At 43.4% G+C, this 13,500-nt stretch overlaps 1 protein-coding gene across 3 annotated transcripts in view; it reads left to right on the top strand.

Moving 5' to 3' along the window:
- TRIO (trio Rho guanine nucleotide exchange factor) overlaps positions 1 to 13,500 on the top strand; it is a 259,897-nt gene that overhangs the window by 152,107 nt on the left and 94,290 nt on the right. For all 3 annotated transcript variants that reach the window (XM_066585716.1, XM_066585718.1, XM_066585717.1), the window contains exons 19-21: positions 397 to 511; positions 5,975 to 6,090; positions 8,779 to 8,901. In XM_066585716.1, coding sequence (XP_066441813.1) covers positions 397 to 511; positions 5,975 to 6,090; positions 8,779 to 8,901 — 354 coding nt within the window. The remainder of the gene's footprint in view (positions 1 to 396; positions 512 to 5,974; positions 6,091 to 8,778; positions 8,902 to 13,500) is intronic.

Here is a 13,500-nt window from a genome sequence, read left to right as displayed (position 1 = left end):
ACTCCCGCAACTCACCGCTCCCCCGCGCCGGCAGCCAAATCTTTTCTTCCGAGCGGGCAGGTACTCGCTAAGGGCAATGCTCGCTCATCTCTAATAGTCACCTACAACTATTTGCACATTGAGACAATCATAAAGAACTATCAAAATTAATTGAATTGTATGAATGATTGACTCCTGTAAGGCCCCTTCACTTCTGCTGCAGCAACTCTTCTTTTTTTTAATATTTCATTATAACTCTGTTCTCCATTTCCTCTCTAATTATCACCTGCACTAACGATGAAGTACTGGCAGCGCTTTCACTGGGTCTTTCCGTTTGATGTCTAAATCATTTACGTACCTCTATGTTCATGTATATGGTGTATGATGCTTATAGGCTTGTTTTTTTTTTTTTTGTAGGCTTGCACTTTGGCCAGAAGAAATGCTGATGTGTTTTTGAAGTACTTACATAGGAACAGTGTAAACATGCCAGGGATGGTCTCACATGTCAAAGCTCCGGAGCAGCAAGTAAAAAGCAAGTTTCCTTCAGATGCTTGGGCTTTAATGAATTCTGCAATATTGGAGGTTGAGGTGGTCGTTGTACAATTCTGCAGCTCTCCTCTCTGACTGCATTTCTATGGCGTGTATTTTAGATTTAAGAATCTTGGCTTTATTTGCAGTACAGTCTTGGATACTGGGGGTTAAAGGGCATACTCGCCCCTCTTCAGCCCACTGCAAGTCCTTATTGTCCAGATAGTCCTTGCTTTCAGGAGTAAGGCCCCCTGTCCACGGCCGTGATGGAATATTGCTAGCGATATTCCGCCGCAGGGGAACAGGGGGGAGAGCTGTCAAGTCTCTGCGCTGAGCCTATCTAATAGATACCGCGGAGAATCGCGACATACTGCGATTTAAATCCAGTATGTCGCGGACATCGGGGCTGCGCTTTCCATAGCAAGGCTATGGAAAGCATTCACTGCGTTACCCGCAGTCGGATTATCGCCGCGGATAACGTAATAAACTATCGCCCATGGACATGAGCCCTAAGGGGACCGTGAGAGGAGAGGGACTTGGATCTAATGCTCCCTCCTCCCTGTATAACTGTAGCTGACCCCAGGGGAGGGATAACATGGACTCGTCATCACACACATTCATCAATAAGACGGCCCGTTTGCTCTATGAATGTCACACATGGGGGTAATTTGTCTTTCAAAAAAAGATTAAGAATACCAGCATTTTCTTATGTAACCGCCCCGTTTCTCTTAATTAGACTGTTTGGTTATTAACATTTACAAGCTTCATTTGACATAATAAACGCTTGAACCACACGCGTCCATAAACCTCTATTACCATGATACATTCTATGCCGCCCCCATCGTGCGCTCACATTACAGTCATAGTGATAATAGGACTAAAGAGAAGTGTTTGATCCAATACATGTCTGACATATGAAGAAGATTTTCAGAAGCCTAAAAAGGCATAAATCATCTCCAGACAGTGCCACAAAAATATTCGGCATTTGCCCACTTCCAGACGGGTGTAATGCCAGACACTAACTTCGTATAGTGAGGAGCCGCAGGACATTTTGCTTGTTGCCTCCATTTTATAGCAATCGGAAAGCGGCCTTGATTAACACAATACATTATGTTCAGGAATTTACGGGGTTACAGTTTGTCTAGGGGGTGGGGGATTAGATACCTATAGTATGCCAAAATATAGTATGTTACCTCTCAGGCAGATATGGATCCAACTTGCCACGCACCAGTCTGACTTTGGGCTATCTGGGGGGACAGCACCTCAGGAACCCCATTGTTCACCCTTGATTCCTCCGAGCGGGATTTGGCCTTTGTTGCAGGGACCCCAAGCCATTCCTCATCCGATAGTCTCGTAGTGTGGCTGTTGACACCTGCACTGGGCTGAGCTACGGTACCTGAAATTTTGAACAGTATTCTTGAAGGCTATGGTCAGGGCTGGCAGCACAGATGCATTAACAAGGTCCAGGCTGAAGGTCAGAGCAGGCTGCAAGGCAAGAACGAAGTCCAGAATATAGAGCCAAAGGCAGGGAGTATAGCAATAAGAGTGGTCAGAGTCAGGCAAGGGTCAGAACTAGAATATAAACAGAGGCTTTCACACAATTGGCAATATGAAGCCAAATTGCTTCTGCATCTCCCATGAGGGAAGAAGATTGGTGGAGGACTGGATTATGGAGCGCGCACTTGCCCTTTAAGAAAACAAGCCCAATGAGAAGAAGACGCCAGAGGGCAGAAGTAGAGGTGTGCTGTATGTAACAGGTGACAGTGTCTGACTGTAACCCCAGTAGGGGGTGGGCCGTAGTGACGCTCCGTGACAGCATCTTGATTAAATCTGCAGCATTAATGTTCTCCCGGCCCTCCCAGGATCTCTTGTCAGGACCATAATCCAGTCTACCAGGAAGAGCAGCTTATTTTAGCATCAAGAAAATGAAGGAGATACAGAACACTGAGACTATTGGTTGAAGACCAATTGCTTTAGGAGAAAGACATGGAAGAAATTGGAAATTCTAATGGAAGACAGTAGACAGAGCTGTTACATGATGGGGTTAATTTAACTCAAAATCTGGAAGGGACCTAGGAAGCGAAGGGCAAATTTGAAATATGGTATCTTTAGGTGTGTATTCGATTCCCAGGAGGATATGTAGTTGGGAGCTTCTCAATCTGAGACATATTTGATCTATTCCAATTTTGGTATTATTTTTTGATAACTGATAATATCTGGCGGTATGTTATAAATGATATGTGTTTGTGGCGTCGGTTATTACGTGGAGAACCCTGATGAACCCTTTGAACTTAGGGGTGAAATGTGTAGAGATAAAAAAGGAACCTGTATCATTTGATGTCACAAGGGTTTAATTTGTGTATACACACACATATGAATTGAAGGGTTAAAAAAAAATAAAATATATATATATATATATATATATACACACACACACACATATGAATCGAAGGGTTAAGATATATATGTCTCCCCCTTAATCTTATTCCCTCCCTATTTTTAATTGTTGAACGATAGGAAGAGGCAGGATCCCGTTCTAGTGTTGGGTCACCCTTTTCGGGGTGGTTACTCCACTTGTTGATCTAAATATTATAGTTTGGGACATTACAGGGTGCAGTGAGGTTTTTATATAATTTGATTACTAATAAATTTAAATCAAAGGATACAGTACACTAGCATTAGGACCTCTATAAGAGATGCATGGTCACAGGTAGCTTTCTTTAGTGGAAAGGGCTGGAGCAGTCAGAAGTGGTCTATAAAAACTGGGGGCCAGACAAATTTTCAATTTTTCACGAAAGGCTTCACATAGGCGGCATTCTCTGAAACGAATGTTAATTCTAGAGGCCAAAGAGATGTGGTTCTCCAGGAATGAGTGCAGATCTCTACCAGCTCATTTTTTATTCTACTGTAAAGCCCTTCCCAGAATGCTGACTGTAGCTCCTAGTCATACTGGTCGACCATTCTGGACTCTTGGTGTAAACGCAGGAGAGCAGGCGAAGCTGAAGAAACTCAGCCAGGTTCCTCAAATACAGTAGGGAATGTGGCCAAGAAGGTCTGGAAATCAGAAGTTGTGGAACCCTTGTTCTTTCATAATGGTGTAGCTCAATGGTGTTCCCCTCTACTCTTCCTTGGTCAGACCTCATCTGGAATACTGTGTCCAGTTCTGGGCACCCCACTTTAAAAAAGACATAGACAAACTGTAGCAAGTTCAGAGAAGAGTCACTAAGATGGTAGGCGGTCTGCAAATCATGTCCTATGTGGAACGGTTAAAGGATCTGGGAATATTTAGCTTGCAGAAGAGAAGGCTGAGAGGAGACTTAATAGCGGTCTACAAATATCTGAAGGGCTGTCACAGTTCAGAGGGATCAGCCCTATTCTCTTCTGCACAAGGAAAGACTAGAAGCAATGGGATGAAACTGAAAGGGAAGAGACACAGATTAGATATTAGACAGTGAGGGGGATCGATGAGTGGAACGGGTTACCACGGGAGGTGGTGAGTTTTCCTTCAATGGAAGTCTTCAAACAAAGGCTGGACAAATATCTGTTTGGAATGATTTAGTGAATCCTGCACTGAGCAAGGCGTTGGACCCTTCGCCTTTGCTTCTCTATCTTGTTCCAGAATGTCATGACAGCGAGTTCCAGCCATGACACAAGCTCTCAGTGCTAATGCTCCTCTCAGCACCCCAAACATAGTAATCATTTCCCTGCTGTCGCTCCCTACAGTAATAGTGCTCTCCTTGTTGCAACCTGCAGTAATAGTGCCCTCCTTGTGGCAACCTGCAGTGATAGTGCCCTCCTTGTGATAACCTGCAATAATAGTGCCCTCCTTGTGGCAACCTGCAGTGATAGTGCCCTCCTTGTGGCAACCTGCAGTGATAGTGCCCTCCTTGTGGCAACCTGCAGTGATAGTGCCCTCCTTGTGGCAACCTGCAGTGATAGTGCCCTCCTTGTGGCAACCTGCAGTGATAGTGCCCTCCTTGTGGTAACCTACAGTAATAATGCCCTCCTTGTGGCAACCTGCAGTAATAGTGCCCTCCTTGTGACAACCTGCAGTAATAGTGCTCTCCTTGTTGTAACCTGCAGTAATAGTGCCCTCCTTGTGGTAACCTGCAGTAATAGTGCCCTCCTTGTGGCAGCCTGCAGTAATAGTGCTCTCCTTGTGGCAGCCTGCAGTAATAGTGCTCTCCTTGTGGCAACCTGCAGTAATAGTGCCCTCCTTGTGGTAACCTGCAGTAATAGTGCCATCCCACAAACTAATAACTGTTTATTGTGCTGCCCCATGCCAGGTTTTTATTCCTGCCCGCACAGTTCTTACTTTTCAAATAAGACACTTTCTGACAGATCACGGTGCTCTGCCCTGAGTAGGCCTTCTGTCCGTCTCTCTGTCTGAACAGGCGAAGACCAGTAGTAGAAACGGCTTTGGTCACCAGAGTAGTCACTGAGCCAGGAACAATCACAGAGTCAGGAGCACAGCTGATTTAAATACCATGAGGACTAAAGGAAGCAGAATGGCAGACAAATCCAAGGTCAGAATCACAGAGACCGCACACCAGGCTGTTAAACAATTATTGGCACGGCTAATCCATAGAGAGGAACGTAAGGAGAGCACCAAGCACTCTCCTAGGGTGCTGAGAGTAACACAGTTTTGTATGCTGACCTATCACTAAGGGCTCATTTACATAGGTGTATTGTCTCCGAGTATTACGCACGCATATATCCCATGCATAACACATGGTGAATGGAGTCATTCTTCTATGCACACCGGCGTGTGGGCGCTGCATATTGATACGCAGGAGAACTAAATTGCAGCATGCTATATTTCACTGCATATCTTACGTAGGGCAGTGTATGATACGCTGTCCATATGCAGGCATTGTATATGGTTAGCATTTTCATACACATCCCTGCTCTGGACAGAGGGAGAAAAAAAAACACTGTGCGTGTCCGTGACCGCATCATTCGCGGGTATGTGAAGTCCCACACACAGCCCATATGCGGTCTGTGACAGCTTTCTGCTGGCAGAGCATAAGGGCTGTAATGTGTGCAGCGCCGTGGGAGAGCGGCAGCGTTGTACACACATGCCCGTGTGAACGAACCCTAAGGCTCAGCCAGAAGGCCCAGGAAACCGCTAAGCACACATGAACTCACCACAGCACAATATACCAACCTGCATGGATGGCTGTGTGCTTTGCCCACAATTCATCCAACAGATTCCTGGTTGCCACCTCTGTAGCGAAGCGGGGGCATGAGATTCCATGGACAGTCACAGGAGCGCGGACTGCTCAGTGTTGTACTGTATAACCAGAATCCGCCATATGTGCCATGGGGTGTACAGTGAAGCTTATGTTTGGTAGGAATCAGTACTGCTGGAGAATAAACATTTTCAGCTGTGCTTTGAAGTTTTGCTTGCTGTGATTTGCAATATATTGTTGCTGTCTTAATATTGTTATAATTAATATTTTTTCAGATATCCTAAATGAATTATTTCAAAGAGAAAATAGAGTGCTACATTATTGGACGCTAAGAAAAAGACGCCTGGACCACTGCCAGCAATACGTAGTGTTTGAAAGAAGCGCAAAACAGGTTTGTTGTCTTCAGTTTCTTCACTTCTTTCCCTGTAGAATTGGTTCAGTCGGCATCCTGCTATATACAATATGAGCGTGTAATATCACAGGGCTGATTTGTTTCTCTAAAATTTTATTTTAATTATCGTTACTTTTATAGCATGAAGGTATTCTGAAGTGCTGTTTACATATTGTTACCATTCATATCAATCTCTGTTCCCCCCATTTAAAAAACTAGTTAACTTATTGGTATTTTGTTAAGTGTGAGAGCATGAGGACACCCAGAGGAGAGCAATACAAGAAGAGCATACAAACTCTCATGTAATAGGAACATAGAATGTAAGGCCGGAAAAAAGACACATGTCCACCCAATTCAGCCTATTACCCTCCCCCATGTTGATCCAGAGGAAAGGGGGGAAAAAAAACAATGAGGTAGAAGCCAATTTTTCCCCATTTAAAGGAGAAAAAATTCCTTCCAGACTCCAATCTGGCAATCAGAATAATCCCTGGATCAACAACCCCTCTGAATGTCACGTTTGTCCTGTGCGTAAGGTGCACCACTCCCAGGATGAATGTAAGGTTGTGTTCAGGGAATAGACTACGTCATCTAAACAAAAAGAGGAATGGGCAACTTCACCCTGCCTACTACGTCAAGAACTGCCCTGTCTAAAAGCGAGGTAATCAAAGTGCTAATGACCACTTGTCCATCATTCCATGTGTGATGTGTGAGTTACATGCGGAGCCTGACAGCACCTGTGATGTCAGTTACCGGCACTTAGCTCCGCCCCCTGATCACATGATGTTGATGTAATCACAGATCCTTTATCCTCCTTGTGGACTAAATGAGGGATTATGGGTGGACTATATCCCCCACAAACCCATGCGACCTCAGTTGCTATGAATACAGCAGTGCTCAGTCTGGCAGTTTGTACCTGGTTGTGAGACAGCTGCACACCTGTGTGGAGACTCCAATAAATGACACCTCACAAATGTCCACATTTATAGCTAGCGGTGCATATTGACCAACAACATTGAAGCATAGTCCTTCGCCGCTATCTTCACATCTCCTGAACGTAATATCATGTCATTCCAAGTGCTAATGCCACCAACACCTGTCCAGCCTTCATCTGATTAGCAACCATTGTCCAGTGTTGAAAGAAACCGTCGCTGTCGTGCAAACATGTCACCACAGAAGGTTCAACGCTGCCATGATGCTAATGCAGCTTGTATAACATAGCAACAAGCCACAATGTCACCTCAGTCACCAGCTGAACTTTGTAAAACTTGTGCAGCAGATATGCGAAAGCAACAAGCCAACATGTCTCTTCAGCGAGCTGCTGAAGTTTGTAAATCACGTGCAGCTCATATGCGAAAGCAACGTAGCAGAGCTGTGTGTATGCTGTGCATGTAGCAGAGCCGTGTAGTGCATTGCGCCACCAGAAACACTGGTACTATAATTTCCTAATAATTACTAGTCACTTTGATAAGGATGGCACCATGTCTTGTGTTTCAGTCATTAACTCCAGCAACCAAAAGAAACTAAACTCTAATGAACAAACAAAAGCACCACTTAGCTTTACAGCTGAACTCCTACTACCACAAATGTGTCCTCTATCCACAAAAGATAATCAGTAACAACCAGGCCAGAAGCAGACTTAAATAATGACGAGTTCCATAAACACCAGGGGAAAATCAACATATGAAACAGAAGAACATAATCAGTGACATGGGAAACACAGAGGGAATACAAATAAATGACCAAACCACAAAAACATAAACATCAATCTATCTGACAGACTTGAACAGTACAGCCAGTCCGTCTATGCATCAATACCACAATGCCACGACTTTGTTATAGGGAGGAGCAAAAGGTGAAAGAGCTTGACTACTGTCTGGGAGCACAATAATCTCCCAATGTAGGGAGTGTCAGGCCAGTTTGACAGCAGCTGCCTGACAGCATGCTGAATAGCTCTGTATGGAGGGCTGCCACTCAAAGTGAATCCTGACACATTACCTCCTTGGATTGATGGGTTTGCCCATGGGTCAAGTGTGGCATCATGGTGTAGATCGTGCAGGGAAGGCGCAGGCTTGTTCCTACAATTTGAGCATCAAACAGATATCCACACCCGTTTCAGGAGCAACCAGTCAAGGGTAGTTGGGCTGCTGTATCTATTCTGTGCTTCCTAAGAGCCTCAGGAGTCACTTGATGACAACTATCTATTTGGGAAGAGCTTAAAGCCTTGTAAAACAAAGACATTGCTTCTGTGTTCTGGATTGGTTTACCCAATGATCCCAAAAAATTTATATTGTGCAACAAGGGTAAGAAATTGAATGTGATTCAAGAGCGTACCTGAGTTGGTGCGGACATTAACAGTCTGGCCTTCAGCCAATCTACAAACTTCAGCGAGCGCAATCATCATCAAGTAAAATAACATATCTGGGTTTAATGAGCTTTTTATAATTTTTTTTTACGAGATACAATATATTTTATATGGTTATTTAAATCTCACATGTATCTATTCTATGTCCTTGTAGGCAACTATTTGTATCTTAACCCCTTCAGTGGCAGGTTTAGGTAGTCTTCAGCGCATTTCAACACACATTTTTAGGAGATGTTTTGGGCGTGCCACTAAAGGGGTTAAGAGAATCTGTTCATTTTGGCCCTCAAGCACTACGTTGTTTAAGACAGATAATTTCACTCTCTTAGGCCCTGGAATGGATCCATGACAGCGGTGAATTTTATTTATCCACTCATACCTCAACGGGATCTACTATACAGCATACTCAGGAGCTACTTAAGGAGCATGAAGAGTTTCAAATAACTGCCAAGGTAGGCATGATTTATTTACTTTTCATGAAATAGTAATTAATATAGATGAGCCAGTATACTCGCTAAAGGCAATTGCTTGAGCGAGCATTGCCTTTAGCGAGTATCTCCCCCGCTCGAGACTGCAGGTTCGGGTGCCGGCAGCGGGCACGGAGCTGCGGGGGAGGAACGGAGGGGAGATCTCTCTCTCCCTCTCCCCCCATTCCCCTCTGCTGACTGCCGCTACTCACCGCTCCCCTGCGCCGACACCCGAACCTGCAGTCTCGAGCGGGGGAGATACTCGATAAAGGCAATGCTCGCTCGAGCAATTGCCTTTAGCGAGTATACTCGCTCATCTCTAGTAATTAACAAAAGTAATAATGCAGTAATTACAGATATTATAGACCGTGCTTTCTCCTAACTAGAATCCCAAGTGTAAGTTACTTTCAGATGTATTGTACATGTTTAGTAGTTACTTATACTACTTACTATAGTAATAATCCAATAATATGCCTTTGCAAGAAGAAATTTCAGGCACTAAATTAGTTGCAAAATACAATGCATTGTTGTCTGCATTCATTTTATCTGAAAGCCCATGATTTTTTAAATGCGCTATGAAGCTTGCCCTTCATAAGTTACAATGTCTGTTTCACAGCAGTAAATAGCAGAAGACGTGTAACATTTTTTCAAGAAATCATGTCAAGCTTTCCTTTTACACTAATGTGTTGTAAGAGACAGTGACCCACTTGTCAGCAGTTGTAATTAAAGTAGTTCTCTGAAAAAAGAGTCAAACAATAAACTCAGTAAAAAAAAGGAATAATTGGCTTTGTTGCTTGCTCAGTTTGTCCTCCGCTAAGCAGTGTCTGCATCCACTCAGCAGATTGTACTTTGTGTTGGATGGAGGCTGCTACAGGGTCCACAGTGACTGTTACACATCAAAGGAAAAGGTTTGGTACGGTATTTGCCAGTAGAGCAAAATGTGGTTGTTCTCAGTAAAAGAAACTAAGTAATCTTGTAGATATGATAGCTTTTAATGGCAAACAGAAGGCATGATGGTATAGCGAGCTTTCCAACCTACTTAGGGTTCTTCCTCAGGCTTAGTGGAATAGGTCCGAAGGAATACATACAACTGAGATCCTTGCTATTAGAAGGGGAAAGAAAGAACAAAGACAAAAAATTATGAAAGAAAGTAGAAGAGCAAAAGACCCCGATCACAAACTAACATGTTTCTACACAAATGTATAGAACATGGGAAACAAACAAGGAGAATTGGAGCTCCTAACACTAGTTTAAACACAGTCAAAGTTTACATTGTTTACAAATTTGAAAGTACAAATTAAAATACTGAATACTTTTTTGGAAAGTTTGATAGTGTTTAACAGATTAGCATTAATTGTGAAAACATGTCTCTTAAAATGACCAAAGAAGTATTTCAGTCAGCTAAACTTTAGCTGTTAAAATGTAGCTGTTAAATATTTATAAACGGGCTAATTGTGGATACAATAATAAATAGGTGTTATTGCAGAAGATAATTTGGGGGGGGAAGCAAGCAATAATACCATCTTTAATTACTCTTCTAAAGACACGTACAACGAAAATGCAAGATAAACCTTAATCCTTAAAGGTCAGAAGACAAAATTAAATTTGTCTTGCATTTTAATTAATAATAATGTTTCTCACAATCAATCTGTGTCATTAATGGCTGCCTTGGGCCTGATGAGCGGATGCCAATTTTACAATATCTGGTTCTGTCTTCATCCACCGTAGTCTCAAGTCGCCCCCTTACGCATATCTGAAGTTTGCTTCTCGCTTTTGTCAGGAGTTGCTGAACCACACTGAAGCACGTCTCCACTAAGTACGTAGATGGAAAAGCTAACATGAGCAACTTAAAGGGGTTGTCCCGCGGCAGCAAGTGGGTCTATACACTTCTGTATGGCCATAATAATGCACTTTGTAATATACATTGTGCATTAATTATGAGCCATACAGAAGTTATAAAAAGTTTTTTACTTACCTGCTCCGTTGCTGGCGTCCTCGTCTCCATGGTGCCGACTAATTTTCGCCCTCCGATGGCCAAATTAGCCGCGCTTGCGCAGTCCGGGTCTTCTGCTTTCTTCTATGGAGCCTTTCGTGCAGGATGCCGGCTCCGTGTAGCTCCGCCCCGTCACGTGCCGATTCCAGCCAATCAGGAGGCTGGAATCGGCAATGGACCGCACAGAAGAGCTGCGGTCCACGGAGACAGAGGATCCCGGCGGCCATCTTCAGCGGTAAGTATTGAAGTCACCGGAGCGCGGGGATTAAGGTAAGCGCTCCGGTAAGCTTTCTTTACCTCCCTGCATCGGGGTTGTCTCGCGCCGACCGGGGGGGGGGGGGGGTTTGAAAAAAAAAAAAACCCGTTTCGGCGCGGGACAACCCCTTTAACTTCCTGCCACAGGATAGGATAAGATTTTTTCATTTTCACCCAAAAACATTCATAGCCACATTGTTGGAAAAGTGCTTGGGCTTCGCTATCATGTTTCAAGTCGATCAACTGCTCTTGTAATCTGAGATGAAAATGGATTGAGTACCCACGTTGGAAACTAGGTTTCATGATCCATATACCCTTGAAATACCATGTCTTCTTTGGCTTGTTTGAGGTGTGAACATAAAACTTCTAAGTCAACATCTTGAAGTTTGTCTCTGTCTTCGCGTGCAATTTCTTGAAGACTTGGAAACTGACAGAGCTCGCGTCGACTCAGGTTATTGGTATGAAAGTCCAATTTGGCAATGAAGGAAGAGATTATACCCTCAGCCTTAATTAAATTCATTTTGTCTCCTTGTAGCTTTTTGTTGACCTTGTTGAGTTTGTGAAATATGTCTGGAAGATAGGCAACGTCAGGACGTTGTAGTTCAGTTGCATCACAATGGTCCCGGGTCAGTCGGCGAAAGAAACACAACTATTGTGTCAAAAAGTTCGTTGAAGCGTCATAAGCACTTTCCCCTTGACGGCCACCTCACTTCGCTGTGTAGGAGTAGACATTTGAGTTCTTAGTCGTGGTCTTGACAGAACTTGGGGAAAGACGTTCGTTCAAAGAGTGCGCTTTTATCTTGTTAGCAGCATTAATTACATAGCGCAGAAGATCATGCACTCTCTCGCATAAATGTTTAGGAACAAAGTGCTGCTGATGGATCACACAGTGGACTGCCATTATGCGTGGTATAGCAGATTATAAATGGGTTATAAATCTGCAATATCGACCAATCATGGATGCAGCTCCGTCGGTTGCACAAGCAAGTACATTTGTTATGGGGATGTTTTTTTCTTGTAAAAATTCTTCCACTCTTTTGTATATAGAGGAGTCTTTCATGTAGGTGGTTAAATTTCTGGTAAACAACGGTTCCTCCACTACCTCTTCATTCAGATTAAATGTAAACTAGCAGCAATGCTTCATTGTCTCTAACCGTTGACTCGTCAATTTGCATGACAAATTCTGTAGTTTTAAACGCGTCCAAAAGCGTTCCTTCCACATCAGCAGCCATCTCATCTCGTCAATTCTTTTTGAAACAGTGTCATTACTCAAAGGAATCGATTTCACCATGGCACGTGTCAGGCCCCAGCATAGTACTGATAGTCTCTTTAATTGCGGGTAGCACAAGTGTTTCCCCAATACTATGTGATTTGCCACATTGTGCTATTAGTAAAGAGACTTTATGGGCAGCAAGGAGGCCTTTGTCAGGATTCAGAGCAGATTTTCCAAATAGCTTGCCTACAGCGCTGCGGTTCTCAAACTTTGACTTTAAACCTTGGAAAAATGAAATAGGCTTGCTTACCCACTTTGTGTGAATGCATTTTTGCAAGTTGATCACTCAAGTCTCGAAGGCTACATAGCTTCATTCGAAAATGCCTTTTCACAAATGAGGCACAAGGGAAGCTGTCCGTTTGTAGGAGAAGGGATGAATCCATATTTCAAGTATTCATTTGAATCTTGATGTCATTTCTTCTTCTCAGCCATTTTTATAAAGTGTGCTTCAAGAATGCACTGCTTATGTCGCTCTATTATATAATGATGTATGACTTGTATAGCTCCACTACAGATCAATGACACTGGATAACCTAAAGTACAACCTAACCTGCTATATTCCATAATGCCACTGATTGGCTGGAGCTTTCAATTGTGTGGGTCCTGGGAGTTGTAGTTTATATCAGTGTTCGGAAAAGACACTTGGCGTCCACCAAGACTACAACTCCCAGAGACCCACACAAGTGAAAGTTTAAAGCAGTTTCAGACGATCAGCGGCATTATGGAATACAGCAGGTTAGGTTGTGCTGTAGGTTATCCAGTGTTATGAAAGGTCATAGATCTGTAGCAGAGTCATGGAATTATAAAATTCATACATTATATAATAGAGGCGCACAGGCTGCACACAACTCCCATCACATGGAAGTGATTCATATGGAAATAAGTGCCTTGGTTTTCGTCAGTTTTGAATTTCACCGATTGTTTTCGGACGGATTATTGACAGAAATCGAGGTATCACTACTAACTTTTAGAAAAATGTAGTTACTAGACGAAAAAGATTAGCAAAGCAATCACAGAATACCCCCTTACCGCCCCCATTATGTTCCACCGCCCCTTTTTGGTC

The sequence above is a fragment of the Eleutherodactylus coqui genome, chromosome 12 (genome assembly GCF_035609145.1).
Source record: "Eleutherodactylus coqui strain aEleCoq1 chromosome 12, aEleCoq1.hap1, whole genome shotgun sequence".
In the NCBI taxonomy this organism is placed as follows: Eukaryota; Metazoa; Chordata; class Amphibia; order Anura; family Eleutherodactylidae; genus Eleutherodactylus; species Eleutherodactylus coqui.
Note: the sequence above shows the minus strand (reverse complement) of the source record. Positions and strands in the feature narration are given on the sequence as shown.